The sequence below is a fragment of the Rhea pennata genome, chromosome Z (assembly GCF_028389875.1).
Source record: "Rhea pennata isolate bPtePen1 chromosome Z, bPtePen1.pri, whole genome shotgun sequence".
NCBI lineage: Eukaryota > Metazoa > Chordata > Aves > Rheiformes > Rheidae > Rhea > Rhea pennata.
The window spans coordinates 41619354-41640612 of record NC_084702.1 but is presented as its reverse complement, the minus strand read 5'-3'; the positions used below and the strand labels follow the sequence as shown (position 1 = coordinate 41640612).

At 38.4% G+C, this 21259-nt stretch overlaps 1 protein-coding gene across 3 annotated transcripts in view; it reads left to right on the top strand.

The window, feature by feature from the left end:
• The window catches only part of APC (APC regulator of WNT signaling pathway), a 98353-nt gene that overhangs the window by 20116 nt on the left and 56978 nt on the right, over positions 1 to 21259 (top strand). For all 3 annotated transcript variants that reach the window (XM_062600674.1, XM_062600671.1, XM_062600672.1), the window contains exon 2: positions 14601 to 14753. In XM_062600674.1, the coding sequence (XP_062456658.1) occupies positions 14619 to 14753 (135 nt within the window). In that variant the 5' untranslated portion in view covers positions 14601 to 14618. The remainder of the gene's footprint in view (positions 1 to 14600; positions 14754 to 21259) is intronic.

Sequence of the window (21259 nt, the reverse complement as noted above, 5' to 3'; positions counted from 1 at the left end):
TGAGCTATACCGACTTAAATGATTTTAGGATAGAGAGAGCTGCACAACATCTAGGAGCATTTAGTTTTGCTTTTTTGAGGAGAAAAATGGTGGAGTATTATCAGAGTAGGATGGCTGCAGGTCTAATGCACATCTAGGTTCTAAGCTTTTAAGACTGTCAGGAGTGTTATGATAGTCTCTTCCAGCTAAAGGATTATTAATTCACTAGTACAGTCTGTGGTGCATGCAAGTCTGAAACTGAGTTTATCAGAAAATCACAAGGGCATTAAATAAAGCTGTAATTAATGGAAGCTGTGTAACCAACATAGCATGAGACACTCACCATTCTTGTCCTAGAGAGTCCTTGAATACTACCCCAGTTTACTTTGTTTAAAATGATTTGCTACTTGAAGATTTTGTGTGATCCCACGTTGAAGGTAACAGACAACATAATGTTATATCATCTCCTTATTCCTGAGGACTTTGGATGAAAGGTTGGCTGACAAAGAGCATCTTTCCTGAGATTGCAATATTGTCTTGTATTGGGTAGAAAAATGAGCCGTGAAAATGCATCTGAAAAGGAAGTAGTTGTATTTAAGTGTCTGTGGTGCAATTGCTCGCGTTCCCTACATAGGCCTGCAGTACCTTCAATTTTACTTGGTCCCGAGCATGAGGTATCATGAGTCGGCTAGTTCCGTGCAAATCAAAGAAATGATTATAGGAGGAACGAAATCTCCTCAGGCATGTAAGGGTAGACAGCTCATTAAAAACACATTCATCCTTGTGTCCAGTTGCATGAGCAAATACTGCCTTAAATTATGTAGTAACATGTCATAGGGAAGGACATTTACTTGCTTAGTTCATAAACCATTGCAATTTTAAGTCCTGTATTTTGCTGAGATGTTGCCTGTACTACTTAATAGATTTATTCTAGAATGCTTTGCCCAGAGATTAAAAAAAGACTAATACTGTGCTTTTTCTTCTTTTCTTTAACAAAGCTGTCTTTTATGTAAGAACTAGATTAAAAAGAAAAATTTATAGACACCAGGTGATAAGCAGGATGTTGTAAAGAGCAAATACAGACCAGGAAGTCAAACAGCTGAAATATGGCAGGCTTTCTGCTGTCTGTTGGGTTCAGTAGCACGCTGCTCTGGAGTCTTGCATCTTCGTCATTAATGGCTCCTTGCATCTTTCTCCTTGCAGAGAGGGGTCAGTTCTGGGAGGAGATTGTACAGCAGAGCCCTCAACTGATTTGTTTGCTCTTCTGGATTTTTCTCTGGTACTCATCACTGAACTTGTACTTACTGTTCTAATTTGGTGTGGCTTAAATGCATACCTTTTATCTGTTATAAAACTGCCAACAGCTAATGACAAAAAGTTGTATTTGGAAAGTGCATGAAGGTGTTCTACTGAGCTATGAATACATTAGAGATAATGTAAGATACACTTGATTCTTTTTAATAAGCAGCATCTATGTGTTTTCTTTAGAAACTATGGAGTGTATATTAGCTCTAGTTCCAGGATATGCAGAACCTTTCTTCTAAAAACAGCTATTATTGATGCTCGGGCCATTATAAAGATGCAAAGGCTTGTCTGTAGTCTTGCACAGTACTCGTTGCCTGTCGCCCTTTATCGGGAGGGGAGAACGGTGATCTTCACAAGCGAAGCGATGCGGGTGTTAGGAGGTTAGGAAGGATTTAGGTGTTGTGCCCGTTGCTGTGGGGGATTAATGCTGCGCTACGGAATTGGGGTTGATGTTTCGCGTTCGTGACCAGCTGCTGCCCGCCTTGTCAGTGGTTTAAAACCCACCCAGAAGCTGGGGCACGGGCAATCCGCGCGTGACCAGAAGCCGTGGTCCGCGATGCGCGCGTGGGAGGCCGCGGGTGGCACTGCGGCACTGCGGCCGGGGCGCTGCGGCTGCCGCCCCCGGCGCGCCGCGGCCCCGCAGAGCGCGCGCGGGGGGGGGCGCGGCCCCGCCCCGCCCGGGGCGGGGGGGGGAGCAGCTGTTCCCCCCGCGGGGGCGGGCGGGGGGCTCCTCCGGGCGCGCCGCCCCCATTGGCTGGGCGGGCGGGGCCGGGCGGCACGTGACCCGCGGTGCCGTATTGGCCGCGGCGCGGCGCAGCCGGTGGGCGCGGGCGGGGCCGGGCGGGCCGGGGCGCTGGCGGCGGGATGGAGGCGCAGCCGGCCGCGGCGATGGGGTGAGTGCGGCGGCGGCGGCCGGGCCGGGCCGGGCCGGGCCGGGGGCGCCTGACAGGCCGCGCGGGGCGGGCGGGAGCGCGGGCCGCCACCGCCGCCGGGCGGCTGCCTGCGGCGCTCCGGCGCGGCTTTGACAGGGAGGGAGAAGAAAGCGGCTTTTGTGGCTCCGAGCAGGCTTTAGAAAAGGGGCTTGTTGCCCTAGAAGAGGGGGGAGCCGCGGTGTCCGGGGAGCGCGGCCGCGTAACAAAGGCGGCCGCCGGCGCCGGAGCCCCCGCGGCGGCGGCAGGTAGCGCGGGCCGCGGCCGGGGCCGCCGCGCTGCGGCAGCGCGTCCCCGCGCAGGGGCCGCGGCCGGGGGCGCCCGCCCGAGGGTCCCCCGGCTCCGCAAAAATTCGTTTAACATCACAAAGAGACGCCGGGATCTGTGCTTTAACCTGAATGCGCTGGGAAATGTTAATAAATTATGTATGAAGCCGTGGGTCCTTCCTTTCTCTTTGTCACATATGCAGCTTTTTATTCTAGTAATTAGGTCATTGCCGGCAGAACGCTCCGCTCCTGCCAAGGCGTAAGATAGGGGGGTTTTGGAGGAGGAGGAACGTGCTGCCGAACGATTCGGTTGGGTTTGGTTGTATTTATCACTTGAGTCGAAATTTAAAACGCTTTCCATCCGCATAGGCCTCGGACTCTGGCTGCGAACCATAGGGAGCGTTTCTCCTTTGACAGAATTTTTTTCAAGGCATCAGCAAAACCCCGTTTGGACTAGTTTGATTTGGATAGTCATATGCTGAAAGATGCCTTCTAAAGGTGTAACAGGAAGCATGCAGCTTTTCCACTGGTGCGGAGGTACCTTCACTGAATTGCTGTGCATATGTGAAAAATCCAGTATAGATTGTTTTCATTTTTTAATTTTTTTTTCTTGCTCTGTTGTTGCATGGGAAGTGCTCCTTAACGTTCTTTCTACTAAATATGTTTAATATTTAGTCAGTGTTTTTATTAGTTATAATGCAGTTAATAGGCTTCTGATTATCTTACCAAAACTACAGTTTTGGGAAAATAACTCTAAATATAAGCACTGAAAGTAGTTTCCTGGAAGCAGACTCTTACATGTTTTTAAGAAGACTACAAGAAACTGGCAAAATATTTTTTCTTCCTTCTTAGTTCTGTTAAATACAGTAATGTGTGAAAAAGCTTTGATGAAGAAAACGTGGAAATACAGATATTGAAATTCTGTTTTGTATTAAGCATCCCCTCAAAAAGCATTTGCCATATAGGCCATGCACTTGTTCTAGAATGGATGTCGGATGTCTGTCAGTGAGATACACTCCGGACAGCATTAAATTTTAAAATAGTAGTTGAGGACTTGCCAGTTGGAATACTTAAGGTTAGAAGGTAAATTGGTGATACTGGATGCTTGTCCTAAAATGTTTTGAATGTTTATTATAGTTACTCAAATATTAGAAGATATAAAAGATGACAAAGGAGTTTTGGCTGCTTTTTCCTGAAAAGAAAGGGAATGACAAAGCATGATAGTGATTGCAACAATTATTATGGTGATGCTTGTTCCTTTGCTTTTTTTAGACCTTTAAAGAGACAGTCTTGGTATTGTTTTGTGTAACAAGCTAAGTAGTTGCTATGAGAAGCAGCAATCTCACTCTTAAAAATGGTAGCATGGATAAAAGATAGCTTTTAAGTTCTTTAAATAATTTATAGTTGCAGACTTTCCTAAACCTTTCCCCTGAAATCCACATAATCGTATTTGTCAAAATATTTCTGCAGACTGTTTGGTTATGATGTGTGTTCTGATACATCCTGTTCATAGGATGCTATAATTATTAGTACTTATGTTGATGAAATGTAATATATTACTTTTCACAGGTGTAATGAAATTGTATTAAAAATAGGCTATGATGCTGATGATGTGCTGTGACTATAAGTTATTGCTATTGAAAACCTGAATTTCAACTGGTTGTTTTCCAAAATTCAAACAGGACCCGTGTGAACAGATGCTGATGTATTTCCTGTAAGACAAATGGTCTTCTGTTTGCCTCAGGCGCTGAAGCAAACCCTGAAGATGACCCTGATAGATCACCTGATGTGGAAAGATATTTCCATATTTTCTTTAACATAATAGTTTTTCATTTTCTTTTTCTTTCTTTTGTTTTTATTAAAACCAATTCATTTCATGGTAATGGTTTCAGTTTGTATTTTCAGCTAGAATAAGAGATCTCTCAGAATTTTAATAGCTTATATTTGCTGGGATTGGACTCTTGGAAAATTAGGAGAAAGAAAGTAAGCAGCAAGGTCATATATAGTGAGCACATAGACAGTTGGCCATGAATAGCAAAGATGATCATCACGAAGAATGAGTATGCAGGCTTGTGAATCATCCTTGGTCCAATATAAGTTATGATTCAAATGGTGTCTGAACTGCTTTGTGTTTGATATGGTATTTAAATGCAAATCATGTTTCGTATTTTCACAGTCGTATTCTGAATGCAGCATGACTAATAAGCTAGGGAACTTCCCAACCTAGAATTCTAAAGGAAGAAGTGAATTTTTTTTCTCCTTGACACTGTGATAAAAGCTCAACTTGGCTGTTCATAGCCTGAAATGTATGACTTACGGATTTTCCTCTTTTCTGTGGTGTTATTTTGAATGTTTTTGGATTGTTAGCATTTTTTAGTAAAATCCTAAATGTCAGGTTATTTCTAAGTGTTTTTTTTTTTTTAACACACAAAACCCTTCATATTTGACCTACAACAAGCAAGGCAGTTAAGAGTTCAGATGAGACTGCCATCATAATCATCCTTCTCCTCCTGCTCTCACAGAATGAAGAAAACATGGATCGTTTATTATTTTGGGACCTTTATGTGCCAAGTTACATTTTGGTTAGGAAAAACAGATGATGTGGCTGCTTATTATTATGGTTGGTGAGTACAGGGCAAGAATATCAACTGTGAAGACAGTCATTGCTAGGACAGAGCATATGAAATTCTGCAATATCTGTATTCCAGGGTGTTGTGCGTTGGCATGTGATTAACAAAATTCTGGCCATCTTTCAGAAGTTTGCGCACTGTAGGTTTTGTAGCATACTTCCTGTGTTATTGAACTTGAGGAACAGTGTCCTGAAATCTACCAGTGTCTCTAAAGCTCTTCCCAAATTACAAATGCATTTAAGGAAAAAAAAAGAGGGGGAGGCATAACCCTCACCCTTGCCCACAGTTGAAAGGATTTAGGAAGGTCAGGTATATTAACAGCTAAATACTTTATTCCACTGTACAAAGCTAACCTTTATGGAGAGATAGGTAGAAAAATTAAGAAGAAAATCCTCTCGATGCAGCTGAGGTTTAGGTAGGGAAAGTTGAATACGATCCCCTTATAAAGGGATTGACCTTTTCATACATTTTATTAGGAAGTGGATAATAGTAACAGCTTTTAATCTGGGCCTTGTTTTTCCTACATGCCTCCCTGCCCCCCCCCCCAAAAAAAAACAAAACAAAAAAAAAAACAAAAAAAAAACCACTATGCCCTTCCCCAAAGTAGGGAATTCAGAGGGCACCTGGTCTAGAGATTATCTTTTCATATCATTTTATGAGTAACTTTCTAATTTCAGTATTTCGGATGTTACTAAAAAATACCATTGCATACATTACAAGTCACTGAGTGACATCAAAGTCCCCATTGCAAAAACAAGCTCATGAACAACTGAAAAAGCTTTCAGTGATGGTTGCTTTCCACTCCTTCCTATATCCCTCTGGCTGATGTATCTGGGTATGTTAACACAGAATGAATGGGAATATGAAATGAAGGTACCAGATTTGTCATACTGCTGTTCCCTTCGTGGGTTTTCTCCTCATGTTTGTGTGTCCACATAGCCCAGATGAAAAACAAATAACTTCTTCTCTGCCTGCTACTGCCCAGAAGTTTTGAGGTTTGTTCTTTGAAAAAGAGGGGTAGAAGGATTAAATACATTAGCAACAAAAGCCATTTTAGTAAGGCATAGGCTTGCCACCAGGTGGAAGTAACAAAATTGTTCACAGCAATGCTGGAAAAGGCAGAAATAGGGTTTTTTGCACTCTCTGGAAAGAATCTGGATAATGGGTTTTAATCACCTGCGGGGGATGGAGTGTTTGTCAGCAAGTGCACAAGGAAAATACTAGACAGCACCAATGGAGGCTAAGCATTTGTAAATCAGCAGGCCTGGAAGACTTGCCCCAGACTGAACTAAGTAAGTTGGTCTCTGGCCCAAGGATACTTGTTTTTGATAAATCATTAAAACAGCAAAAAAGAAGAGTGCTGTTAGTTTGCTAGAGTTTTTTTTTTTTTTAAAAAAAAAAAAGAAAAAGAAAGGAAGAAGAAAAGGAGAAGCAGAAACACAGCTATAAATATATATACCATTGAGCATTTAACCTAGAGTCAACATAGTGGAAAAGCTGATAAAGGATTAAGTCAACAGAAAAACTGAGTTAATGCAAGTCAGCATGGTTTGATATGTTCAAAATAACTGTGGCCAAATAAACCTCACTTGATTCACTTTGAGGTTTCAAGTGTATTGATAAAGGTAACCATATAAAGTTGTACACTTAGAGCTAAAATTAATGTGTGGGGCTGGCTTACCTTGGAACAGCTGTGCTGCGTTTTGCCCCTGTCTGTCAGCCCTGCCCCTCTTCTGGAGCTGCTCATGTAACAGCTGCTGCAGCACTGTGGTTAACGGCCCAGCATATTAAGTTAAACTGACACCTATTTCAGATTACCTTAGTATGTCAAGCTGAACCATCTGCAGTGGTTCAGCAGCTGCTGCTTGAGCAGCTGAGCCCTCCCCTGCTGCCTGGGTGGGACCCTGGTGGAGATGGGTAGGGCAGCCAGCTGGGCCAAGCCCCCTTGCAGCCAGCCCAGCCTTGGCAGTCTTGCAAGTCAGAAGCCTTCGATTCAGAAAAATCTCTTCTGAAATGTATTCGAAGGATGAATAAGTAACTGATTGGAAAACCTCAAAAATATGCTTTACTGACAGTATGGTCTACCACTACATACATTTATTTTCTTTCCTGAATTCAATGTGATCTGTTCTTGAAGAACAATTCCCCATCAGTCACCTGGGAGTAAATGACAAAAATCAGCAGAATGGTAAAAAAATAACAAGGACCGGGTTGTTGGCTTAGTATAGGGTAGCTGGAGAAAATCTGTGGCTATTGAAAGAAATCGGAGTTGATAGTCCTTTCTAACCATATTAATGTTCATAAATATTATAGTTTAGGTGCAAGAATTGCAATTTTTAAGAGAAACTACACTGAAAATTTTCCTGCCACTATAGAGTGCATTGGCATACTCTGCTTTTAGCACATGGTTGAGAAAAGACGTGCTAGGACTTTGCTAAGAGTAGACTTATGTACTGCAAAAGTTGTTTTATAAAAATAGAAAGCTATGGTAATAATGATAGCTTGTATGACTGAAAACCAGTAATGGAGTCTGAAATATTTTCATAAGGAGATTAATTAATATATCACAAATTGTTGAGCTTGAGGTTTTTGAGCTGAACCTCTTCAGGACGTGTTGAGTATATAAGCTTATTGATATCAAATAGAAAAAAAAAACATGCTGTTATTAATACAAAGCAAAGTTTTCAGAAAATGTTGGTATTTTTGCCTGTCTTTATTAGGATTTCTGACTAAAAAGAGCTTGTCAAAATTCCCGGTTGCTGGATAGTTTTTACTTGTATAATTTTCTTGAAGTAGAAGAATGTATATCTAAATATTAACAATATATTTGCATAAATTTAGGCTGCTGATTAATTTTGGTTTGAATATATGAAAAAGTATCCAAGCTGAATTTCTCCTTTGATATGTGTATTCATGTATGCTGCTGATTCAGTAGAGCGTAGTGAGATGTCTTGTCATAATTTCTCCTTACTTTGATAGGAGATGGAAGAGAAGAAATCTCTTAATGAGGAGAGTACAGGTCAGGGAGCTAGGAGTCCTGGATTCTAGCTTGGGCAAGTTTAAGCCTGCATCCCAAGAGTGTTATTTCTTGGAGTAAATCTGGTAATAAGGATATCTGCAGTCTTCCATTTGTTTCTGAAACACTCTGCAAAATGAAATGCAGAGTGTGAAAGGGGGCCTGACTCTGAAGCAGAATAATTGACTCCCTAGCCCTGGGCTGTTCATGTATCGTGCATTTTGCTTTGGGTCAGGTGCAGTATAAAATAGATGTAAGAACTCAGAATTCGTGATCTTGCTTCACAACTCAACTCCCCAGTGTAGCAGCTTCATACCTGAAGAGTCTTATTTTTTCTTGATTAAACTGATTTTGGCCCCATGAATTTTGAATATGCTTCTGTGTATGGATGCAGTGATACAGCTTCAGCCCAAAGGGCCGAGTGTAAACTGTTTCTTGCTTTACTGTGGGCTCTACAGCGAGGGAGGGAATAGGGGGCTGTGAGCCCTCTGGTTGAAGAGGGCCCCGAGTTTGAGTCTTTCCCTACGGCAAGTGTTCTGATTGCTAAGAAATGACAAGAAATGGGAGATGCTATCAATTTCTCTTCCTTTGCTGCTGCCGCCACTTCTGTGTTTAAAATATCGAGTCATTTTTTTGTAGCCAGAGGAATAATTATAGAGTGTAAAACCAAGAATCTGGGGATCTGAACTCCGATCTGATGCGAGTGTTAGTCTGGCATTGTTGGTAGGTATCTATTTCCAGAAGAGAAGCAGAGTTTGGGATGTGTATCCTTAACAGCATTTGCGTAACTGGATGCCTAAGTGAAACTTATTTCGACAACCATTTTGAGCATTAACTTTCAGGAGTTTGTTCACAGTACGTCGAACAGTTAGTGAGTGTCTAATTGAGCCTTGTGATTCCACTCTGCAAACTAAATGCTGAAAGGTGTCCACAATGTTCAGCGTTGGAAAGCCTAACCGGCTTTATGGTCGTGCATTACCTATGGCTCCGTTTCTCCAATTTTAAAATGAAATAACTGTGTCTCTTGTGAAATACTTTGGCATATATTATTATAAAAGACACTGAAAGATGGAATGGTGGAGAAAAGAATACAGATGAATGTAGGGAAGCAATTTAATTTTTATTGAATACTGCTGATATAATGGATTGTAGGAATGAAAATAGGTACAGTATTCTTCTGTATATATGTTTAGAAATATCAGATTGGATTTCTGAATTAAGTCTAGTTCCTTCCTGTGCAGTCAGCTAGGAAAGGATATTTCTGAATTTACAACTTCTAATGGAATTTTCCAGTCTACATTCATTAATGACTAATTCATACCCATTTGTTCTCTCAATGCTGCATTTTAACATAAGTATTTTTCTCTTTCTGAAGTGTTTTTTCTTCCCTAATGATATTTATAAGATGTAGCTGTGTCCTTCAGGCTTTGTTCCGCTGAAGCAGCGAAGGCTTGCTCAGCTAGTCTGTTCTCATACAGGAGACCCTCTAGTCTCCTGATCACTTAGCATCTTCTATGCATCCACTTACATTCACTTCTATTAGTATAGTTGCTCCAAACTGTGCACAGTGTCCTTGTTCAAATATTACTTACCTTGTAAAATGACCTACTAACTCCAGGGGTTAGGTTTGTTTTCATTGTGTTAGTATCATGTGGGTAGTGCTGTGGCTTTCTGTTGGCTGACTGGTAAGGCTCAGGTTAGTCCTCTCCCCACTGATTACTTCCAGTGACAAGATCCCAGCTAATAGTGGTAGCTCTCAGTAGTGATTCCAGCATCGAGGACCTTGCATTTTATGCTATTTAACTTTATCCTATTTTTACTGTTCCATTCCTGAGGTCATAAAATTCTTTATATATGGTATTCCAGTCCTCTGATCTCATGAAGCTTCTTGAGTTTATGACATCAAACTTTGCTGCCACTCAGCCACTTCTCGTGCCAAGGTCAATAGTGAAATATTGAATAACACCTCTCACAGGCTCGTTCTTGAGGAACTTGACCAATAACCTGTTTCCAGCGCAGTAGTTCTGCTTTCAGCATAGCCCAGTGTGATCTTGTCTTTAAATTAGTCCTTACCTATTCACAATTTTCTACTAATTTCTCTGATAACCGTAGCTGATTTTGTGTGTGGCACCATTTTAAATGCTGTGCTGCATTTGGGGTAGGTTAGATCTGTCATTTCTAAAAAGTAGCTTACTGTGTCAGCTTGGGTAGCCTCAAATATTTGTTGGCCCTTCCTTTACGGGGGGAAAACCAAGAATTGTCTTGAAGGGTTGAGGAGGTCTATGTCCGTTTGCTTCCAAGGAGTGCTGTACTCTGCTGGATCATAAACCCCTCAAGCATCCAGCAGCCTGCCTTAGCCAGGGGACTCTCTAGCATCACGAAAAGCAATGCAATGCCTGCCTGGCCCACGGTGCGTCCGTCAGCTTACACCTCTTCCCTTCAGACCGCTTCTCAGCACTGTTGCAGGCTATCAGATGATGCTTGTAGCTGGGGCTCATGCAACAAGTGTCAGAGCTGTGTGGGACTGAGAACGCCGAAAAATAGGGCTTCTGTCCCAGTAAGTTTTTCCTGTGCCAGCTCTAGGTGTTCAGCTGGGCTTCAGGTAGCCAGGGAACGTGTTGCCTCTCCCTTCAGTTTGGGTCATCTCTAGACTTGGAAACTTTTTTTATATAGTATTTTTATCTGTTACTAAAATTGTCATGTGCTTTTGGAGAAATACTGACCTTACTGACAGCTATAAGGATTTCTCTGTTAATAACTTGTGCCATTGTGTGGAGTTATGAAACACTTTGCTGAATTCTCCTAAATGGCTTTGTTAATCTTCCTCATTTCTCTTTCCTTTTGTTTCTGCAATTTGAGTGGTTCAAGGAATAGAAATGTGGTATTTGACTTTGTGCTTGTATTCTGAATTCTAAATTCAGCATAAGACATTCAAACTAGTCATTTTTGGGTTGGATATTTTGGATTGGACTAGATGATCTCCAGAGGTCCCTTCCAACCTTACTGATTCTATGATTAACAAAAGATTCATTATTTAACTTTTTGGGATATACGGATTATTTTGTGATGTGAAGTCTGTATTTTGTGATATAACGGTGTTGTTCATAATGAATGATTCCATCAAAAAACATTTGTGGGTTCTTTTTATCTTTTGGGTTTCTTCTGTAATAAGAGTACACAAGAAAATTGAATTAAACACTAATGGAGAGTAAAATAAAATACTATCCTTGAGCCAAGCTCAAAATTTACTTCTGAGGAGTGAGTTTTCTTTCTAACTGTGAAAAATGTAACTTACTGTCATCAAGGACAACATCTGTTATTTAATAAAAATTGAAGATGTTTTTGGATTACCTAGCTTCTAGCAACGAGCTAATCCCTTTTTTTTTTTTTTGATCTGAAAACCTGCATAGTAGTATTTTACATCTGAATAAATCAGTGAGTGACTCCTGGTCTCAGGTAGAACATGGTCTCACTCCCATAATGTGAAAAAGTAGTACATTCCACAAGAGGAGGGAGATCAGGAGAGAAAAATGATAACAAATTCATTATTTTTAAATGTATTTTTCTTCAGATTTTTGAGATCGTGCTTCCAGTTTTAGTATGCTAAGTGAATGATAGCAGCAGATGGGATTGCCTAAAGCCAATCTTGAATTCTGCTCTGAGTCTTATCACATCAGTTGAAACTACCATTTTGGTGAATGGGCCTTTTATTTTACTTATTTGAAACCATTCAATATTTAGTGCTTCAGCTTAGAGAATTTTGGTGGATTTTGGCAGGGAGGAGAAAAATAAGTGAATCTTTAATAGTGGATACATAATGAATAAAACTTTTCTTTATTTTTGAAATACTACCTTAAAGTTGGTTTTGTCAAGAGTTGGCAGACACTTCATGTACGTTGCAGTACTTAAAATTTGAACCCCCCCTCCATAACTAGGATCTTACTTAATGTAACTACATTTAAGCTTGTTTTCATTTTTAAAATTGGAGCCACCCAATTGCTGCTGTTCTCCTGAGGTCCTCATTCATTTTTCTCCATTTTCTTCTTTGCGTTTATGCATCCTGTTAATATGGCAAATTATTTTGACTTCCAAATGCTCGAGTGAGAATTTCTCGGAATGGACAGAAAATGGAAGAATCTGATATTTGAGTCGTTACCTGTCCTTTCATGTTTACCACCAGTTAACGTTATGTAAGAAAAAGATACTCTAGCTGGAACCGCCACGCTGGTCAAACACGTGGCACCCAGCAGCCTCTGTCAATTAGATGTAAATGAATAAATGCGGGATATAATTGAGGTGTATTTCTAACATGTCAGAGGTGCGACAAATGAACATTTAAGTTAATTACCTCCACAGTGCGATCCCAGAGCCTCATATGAAACAACAGATGCTGTCAATACCGTGCGATACTAATTCACAGCAATTTGAAGTAAAAACATTTTAGTTACACACCTTTGCTTGGGCTTGTGCAGGATTGTCCATGTAGTTGATGATCTGAAAAGAAATGTAAACTACAGCTGTGGGTTTTCTTTGAGTGGCAAATTAGTGCTTACCAAATAAATACAGGCATGGAAGGGAATACAAGCAGCGCGTTTGCTTTTTTTTCTTCTTCCTTTCTTTCCTATTTTTTCATTACCGCACACTTTGACGGCTCTCTGCCAGTTAGGTGGAACTGGCTGATGATCAGAGCGCAGAATCCATGCGGTAAAGCAGTTGTCTCAGGCTGCCGTCAGTTCTCGGAAATTGAGCTCTCCAGTCCAGCGTGACCGTATTATGAAAAATAAACATTTATTTGGGATTTTTTTCTTCAGCGCGTTTGTACTGTTGATGAAGTCACTGTTCCGCAAATGGCAGCTTCTTGGTCTTTTTTTTTGATGATGAGAGATGTTCAGAACATGAAGATCTGTTTCTTGAACAGGAAGTAAACTAGAAGCATCAAAAAGCAGTATAGCTTTTGTTATTGTTCCCATTTTTCATATTATTTGTTTATATTTTCTTTAATGTTTAAGAGATTAAATGTGGTTTTCAGATTTTAAATAGGAGAACTCAGTCCAACCATTGGGCTGATTTTACTTACTTTTTAATTAGCTGGAGAATAATTCAATTAAGCGGTGTCTCAGCAAGTGAAATTGCTTACCTAGGCACTGCCTGGGTAACAACCCTGTAGTTGCAAAGGCAAGCCGTGGCGAGCGGATCCAGGAACGGCTCTTCCGGCAGCACCCTTCGCTGGGCGCCTTGCCACCTGCCTTTGCAGTATGTCCCGGAAGAGCACGAGAAATTCAAACTATGACCTAATTAATCTTTTCCAAAGCACTATAGCAGTGGTGAAAAGGGAATATGTTGTCCTGTAAGCTTTTTTGTATTTTCCTCCTTTGAGGTCCTATGCTTGCTCAGTAAATTCTTACAATGAGATTTGCTGGGCTTCCTGTTAGTATCTTGAATAACCGATGAATAAGAAATTGATAACTTCAGCTGAAGTGCTTCAGATGTGGTTAGCCAAGTTTTCATTATCTTGCATATTGTTTCTTAGATGAAAACTGATGGTTTGTTGATTTGGAAAACGGGAAAAATTAAATCTTATCTGTTAAATTAGGATATTTGTTTCATGCTACTTTGTAATGACTGAATAATTGTGGTAGTGTTTTAGGACTGTGTTACAGTATTACCCCCAAAAAATATTGCTGAAAATGCAGGTATGACTTACAGACAAAATCACTATAGTCATATATTTGATGTTTTTATTTCATAGTTTATATAACATACCTTTCCTTCTCTTCTTTTTTGTATTTTCAGTGTTGAGATACTAAGAAAAGCTCTTCATCTTTCTTTTTCACCGTACAATATAACCACTTCTTGTGTTGGAAATACATTGAATATTTATTTTAAGTGTTTTGTAAAACTTCTAATCCTGAAGATCCATCACTACTACATTTAATGCTTTTTTTCTGTTAGAATTGCTCTGCACTTACTGTTCTCCTTTCGCACAGCATTTCTGTTAGTGTATGTTATTCTAAGGAGTTCTGGGCATCTGTGATTATCTTCCACTTCACAAAATACATGAACAATCACTCAGCATCTTGTACATATGATTGACAGTGCATGTTGACTATTCAAAAATGATTAAATATGGTCTATTATCTCCTTAGGTTTTTTTGTTGTAACTGAAGTGCTAATATTAACGATGCTTTTGTGTGATGGTATGATTTTCCTTTGTGAATTCTTACTTCCCCTAATATCTGAAGCAATTGTTCTCAGCTTCTTTCCTTTGCTGAATCATGTGTATCAAGTGGAAGCTCACTAAAAAATACTTTTGAAATGGCATTAATTCTAGGCCTAAATTGCTTGGTTTAATGGATTTAAATTAAACGTTTAGAAAATTGAGTGGTTAATGGAAAAGAATAAGATGTAATTTCATGTCTATGTAAGCTTTTTTTAAAAAAATGTTTAATTTTAATATTGTCTGTTATTTTTCTAGGGTTGAGGGTAGCCCAGGATGGCTGCAGCTTCATATGATCAGTTGTTAAAGCAAGTTGAGGCATTGAAGATGGAGAACTCCAACCTTCGACAAGAGCTTGAGGACAACTCAAATCACCTAACAAAACTGGAAACTGAGGCATCTAACATGAAGGTATTACAAGTTAAATTTCTGTGCACATCACTTTTCCTGTTACTGCCTTTGTTTTTGATTTTGTGCAAATGTTTTAATGGACTGGTAGTTGCTTAACAAGTTTTGTGTGCTTTTTAGATACGAAAATTCTTTTCCAGGTTGCTAACAGAATACCATATTAATCAAATCTACCTGATAACGCGCTTGCCTTTTTTTTTTTTTTTTTTTTTTTTTTTTTTTTTTTTTTTTTTTGAAATTTGAATATTAAAACAACATTTCAAATGGTTTTTAGACACATCTTCCTGTTTTTGTGTCTTCTCTTTTGGCATGTCATGATAAGCACTACCATTTTACCACTGCTGTACTTCCCAGCAGGAAGTCCAGTCTGCTGACATAGTTTATGACAAAGCTAGTGTTGCTCAGCTTTTGAAAACATGGGAGAGACTGGAGATTTTCACAATGCTTTAAGGATGCTTTAAGGTAAGTTTAAAAATGTTTGATTTTGCTACAATTGCAATGTTTAATTAGCATCCCAAAAATAAAAGTTCATTTTTAAAATAAAACCACCAGTCTCCAGCCTCTCCCAAGGCCTGAATATGACTTTTTAGTTTCATCCTAATCTGTCCATCTTGTGTTTATTGGGTGGGTGTAGGCCTTCAGAGACACTATCCAAGAAGAAAGACTAGGCTCAGATGAGATTTAGATGGATTTTGATCAGCAGGAAGATGTATGTACAGCTGTATGTGTATGGTACACAGCACTAAACAAGGCAGATTTTCACAAGCGATATGGCTGCGCTAGTATAGCACTGTTCCTGAGCTGATGAATCCTGCTTCTTGGTGCTAACAGATGTCAAAACTGGTCTGGTTTTGGTACTTAACCTAACATGGCTCAGAAATAGTCAGATCTCTGCATATACTCCTGTATATGTATGTAGAGGTGCTCTAAACATTCGGCTACATTTGTGTGCCTATCTCCTTGCATTTTCATGTTCATCTGATGAATTTACAGTTATTTTATAATTTTAATTTTTCAAAATAAGCCCATGTGATGAATGTAGCAATTATAAAAAATACTTTTAACTGAACTTCTTTTTTCTCCAGCATCTAGATTATGAGTTATGTATTCACTCTAAGAAGAAAATTTTTCTTGTGTTCTGAATCACTGTTGATAGTTGTGACGAAACTTGAAAGAACTATATATTTTTCAGTTGTATTTAATCCTTGCATTTTGTTATAAAATGAAAACAACCCTGCTTCCTGGAATTAAAATGAAATAGTAGCCGTTTATGGCAGGTATTTGAAACTACATTTGACGTTAACAACTCTGAAAATATTTTTTTGCTTAAGTACCTATCAGAAAGTTTGAACTAGGTCTGTCATTTTTGTGGATAATATCACAAAAGCATCAATAATTCCAGCACTCTCCCTGTCATTTCAATCTAAAATAAGAGAGTGAAGAATAGGAGAGATAATCTTTCCTGTGGCTTGAAAAAGGGATAGAGAAAAAGTCTCTTCCCTTCTTTGTTCCCCTATGTTTTTTTTTTTCTTTCAACTTCTGTGTACATAATTAAATTTCCAATGACCTGGAGACAGACCAGCTGTATAAGCTGGACTCTAGGGCATTAATTTGGAATGTGGGGCAGCTTTATATCCTTCAAATCTGGCAGACCACCAAGCTGAAAGTGATTCTATTGCACTCTGCTGAAGAGTCTTTATTAGCATGTTCTGAGTAGCTATCGTATTTGCTCTCTCTGAAATGTCATCCTGGATCGGAGGAATTTATCCCCCTCAAAACTCCACCAGACTCTGTATTCCTTTTCCTTTGGGAAAGGAGATTGTTTCAGTTAATATGAAATATTTTGTCTGTATTCTACCAAAAATCCCAGTCAGTTCTATTTCTCATGAGTGTTTGCTCTTGGACCTGAAGTGAGACACTGTTCTTTCCCTTGTTTATTTCAGGTGTATTTGAAAAATGTCCAGATCTTGCTTTGACTTACCTTGAATGTGAAAGATGGTATGGGAATGATCTGGGGAATTGCCATCTGTGGGTGAAGAAAGAGTTTGGTGATGATTCTTTTTGGTCAGGAGATGATCTCAGGTTTAGAAGCTTCAGGAAAAAATACATGCTGGCTTTGTCCACTGAAGGAAACTGCTTGCTTCATCGTTTGTATGGTTCCAGTGCCATGATTAGAGATAATTACAAGAAAAGTAATTAGAATGAGAGAAGTTAAAGGTTGAAAGTCCTGTAGCTGCCATATGAATAATTAAAACTCGACTACTTTGAAAAACTAATCCTTTGGGATAGCACTTAAATAGCTTCTCTGGAATGAACTAGAGACCTAGCAGCCCCTACCACCAAATAAAATCCCAAGTATGAACAGGAGAAAGGAACTGATAGAGGGGGAAATGAGCTGCAATTCTATGACATTTTTATGGCAACATTGTCATTCTTGCACCATTTATTTAGATCTGTCATAAGGTAGAAACACCTCATAGTAATTATTTGAACTTTTAATATGTCTGCTTGTATCTACTTTTCTACCTTATTCCTTAGTCAGCTGTTGAAGAAAATACTTTAGGAAGACATTTTAGAGACAATATTGAAAATTTTTAAACTGATTTTGAAAGTAGTAGTGTTAAAACGTGCAAATGTATCTTGTTTTTGTAATCTCTCCATTTCAGAAATGTAAGATAATCATACCAGAATTAAAAGCTTAACATGAGCTCATCTTGCAGATGCATTTTTTTATAAACTACTGCTGACCTATATAGTAAAGTACAATGTATGCTTCATGTTTGAAGCTGAATTTCATGTTTAAAAGAGAGAACAGTCCATTTGCAGACTAGAAAAGACTTTTAGTGGTAAATAAAGACGGATATGATATCAGGAGTGCCAAAACGATTAATAAAACAATGTCCACTTTGTTTTTTAATTTGTGTTGTCTTAGGGATTAACTGTTCAAACAAAAGAAATCCCTCGGAGTATTATGACTAACTTGGGAAATTCAGTTGTTACTATTGGCTTACTGTCAGATGAAATACAGCAGTTCAGTATGATAAAATGTTCCCTCTAAAAAAACAAATACGCTGTTTGATGGTTAATGCAATAATGATGAAGTAGGCTCATGCATATAGAAGAATAGTTAAAGTCTCTAGATGTAGGAAATAGGAGTAACTACATAAAACACAGAATATGGGGAAATATAGAGAAAAAACAGACTGCAGTTTTAATCTTGTTGAAAATTTGTACAATTCATAAATGAAAAAGCAGTCCAGTGTTAGTTGTATCTACTTTCTGTCTATATATGTAGAACTCTTCTTGTCAGAAAAAGGCCTCCATTTTCTAGATATATATTGCAAATGAACACTCTTCTGCTTTGTTTGTATAAATGACAAGTTTTTCTCTGCCAAGGAATTTTTTTCATTTTTTCCTCTTTTTTTTTTTTTTTTTTTTTAATATAATAGCTAATTCATATTCATGTCCTTCCCTATGTAAAATCTTGATGAGAATTAGTACATTTAAGTATTCAAGAAATAGCAAGGCAATAACTTATGTCATCCTTGATTTCCATGTTCACTTTATCTCTGCTTGGGTTTTACAGTAAAATGTGTAATGTGTGTTGTCCTGTGTAAGAAAGCCTGTACATAATGCTATGTGTATAAAAAGCTCTCCGTTTCATCTTTGTATAGTACAGAAAAAGTTATATTCTGTTTTCCAGCTCATTTCATTGCCCATATCTTGTGTCAATGTGTAGCAATAATAGAACAGAAAGAATTTCACGATGATGGATTTTGATTTCTTAATTTTTTTTGAGAAGCATTCTAATGTATGTCCTATAGAGAATAAAATCATGCAAACAGAAGCTGTATTTTCTGCCCAGAGATTTAGGTATTAACTCTCGCATCTGTTCGTTCATTTATTTTCCCTGTAAGAGTTAAGATCAAGTTCAAATTTTGCTCTTATGCTGAAGTATGTTTGGAAAAACTCTGTTAGAAGAAAAGTCTTGACCACTGTATTTCTAAGGTGAAATTTCTTACTGTGTAATCTAAACCTTAATGATTATTTTGTTTAGTGTAGTCTTCGAGAAGACATGTTAAAGTACCTCATTGCTTTTGCTTTTCGTACAATTTAATACTTTGGAGAACGCTCCTGGAGAGAATACTTCTTTATCTTTCTGTCAGATACAAATTAAGTTTCTCATTTTCTTCATAATTCAGTGTTAAACAAAAACAATTGAGATGAAGAACATTTGGGAGCCTTGGTGTTAGATAACAGCAAAAAATATTTAAATTAATGAAGCCAGGTTGAATAAAATCTGTTGTGAGTTTCATACAGCTGTATAAATTCCTCCTCGAAATTTAGGAAAGCCAAACTTCACCAGAAAAAGATTGAGCCAGGTTTTTTCAGCATCATAATAAAGTTTTTGAAAAATAAAATATATTCAAAATCATGACTAATATGGCAATTGTTGAATAAATGTCAGTAGTTGAGATTAAAGAACATACGGTATCCTGTTAGTGATTCCACTTTGCTAGTTATATTAACTTATTTCTATTTAAGTGGTGTGATGATAACAACACCATATAAATTATGTAACTCTTAGCGGACTAGAAGAACGTTACCATGTGTTATGGTAGTTGGCAGAGCAAAAAGGGGTATTTTCAGATACTTACCACAAACTAGCATTTTAATCTCAAATTCAAAGGACAATACTACATTTTAATAAAACATGCACTTATTTTTTATGGTGGATATTGTAAAATCTAGTTTTGTGTAATTTTGAAGCTAACTTACATTTTGCAGTTCACTTGTTCAATATGAACTGGCTAGTAGTTGTCGGATTCATTTCTTCTTCTTTAGAATGCAATAGATTAAAAAAAAATCTTTAAATTTTGTTAAAAAGATGACAAGTTTTCTCAAGGTTTTTTAGCCTGGAGAAAGGAAGGCTCAAGGTGATCTTTCAATGTTTATAAATACCTGAAGGGAGGACGTAAAGTAGATGGGGCCAGACTCTTTTCAGTGGTGCCCTCTGACAAGACGGAAGGCAGTGGGCACAAACCGAAACCCAGGGAGTTGCGTTAGAACGTAAGAAAACCCTTCTTCACTGTGAGGGTGGTTGAACACTAGCACAGGCTGCCTAGAAAAGTTGTGGAGTCTCCATCCTCGGGAGATACTCAAAACCCAACTGGACACTGTCCTGGGCAGCCTGCTCTAGCTAAGGCTGCTTGAGCAGGGAGTTGAACCAGGCAATCTCCAGAAGTCCCTGCCAAACCCAACTGTTCTGTGATCTTCTGACAAGTTTGGTCACCTGTATTTTTAAATTCTAAAAACAGTTAGTTCAGTGTTTCTTTAACTGGTCATTGTATCCATATTTTCAGTAATGTTTTCAATCTTTGATGTTAAAAGTTCATGTTGTTCCATAAGATAGGTAGGTTCTGTGTCTTTCTGTCCAAGCATTTTGGGAACCAGTGATTCAATTTATATAATATATTTTGCTTTTTCCTGTCAGATGCAATTTGTTATTGTCTTGTTCAGATTGAATAGATGAAAAGGATCAACAGAAAAGATGCAAAAAATGGCAAAAGCATTACATAAATACACACTGAAAAGTGGTTAAACTTTTGTTCTAGGGAAATCCTGAGCTGCTTATTCATGTTTTTTTAATACTTACTTGGTTTGCAGAGTTCTTTTTTAGCAGATCATTGCCTTCGTATAAAGGTTTTAGTTTTAATAATTTTCTAGGTTCTTTTTTTTAAGGAATTCAGGTTTAAAAGACAAAGACCTAGGAGCTAGTTACTTTGATGTTCAGTGCAGGTCTAAGAGTGGCTTATTTTTGACATTGATAGTGTTTGGAGATGTTTTCTGCAGGCTAGAAAGTACAGTAACAAATATTGTGGTGCTTTGCTTTGGATTGGAATGGATTTTGACTGCACAGAAAAACAATTGCTAAGATACTTTGAGGAATTCCATTTTGATTTTGAAGTGTTTGTACAAGGTTAAGCAAAGACAATTTAATGTAGTTGCAAAAGAAATTATTTTAAGCCAATAGAATATAGTATCCGAGATATATTGTGATACTGTGTTTACTTCCTGTGGTTGATTGATCAGTACTTTTTATGACTATTTAAAAGGATGAACATAAAAATCCTAACAGGAATAACAGACTGACTAGCAATTTAGCAGCTTAACAAAGTGGATATGGTAGCTTGGTTGTTTTAAAGGGAGAAAAAGAGGAAATCTAAAGAAGGTGATACTTCTAGCTTTGAATATTTTAGCTTAAGTTCGTTTATAAAACAGAAAGATTGATGTTTAGAATGTTTCAGGAGTAAACCGACTTGCAGTGTTTAGAAATTATCTTAAGCTTTTTGGATGCGAGCTCTTTGTTAATCTTTTATAGAGGTAGGATTTTGTGGTCTATATGGCTTAAGAAGTTGGGGGAAAAAAGAAAAGAAAGCAAGCAACCCAACAAATCAACCAAACAAGCAAAAACACACAAAAACGAAAGCTGATCCATTACACCAGTT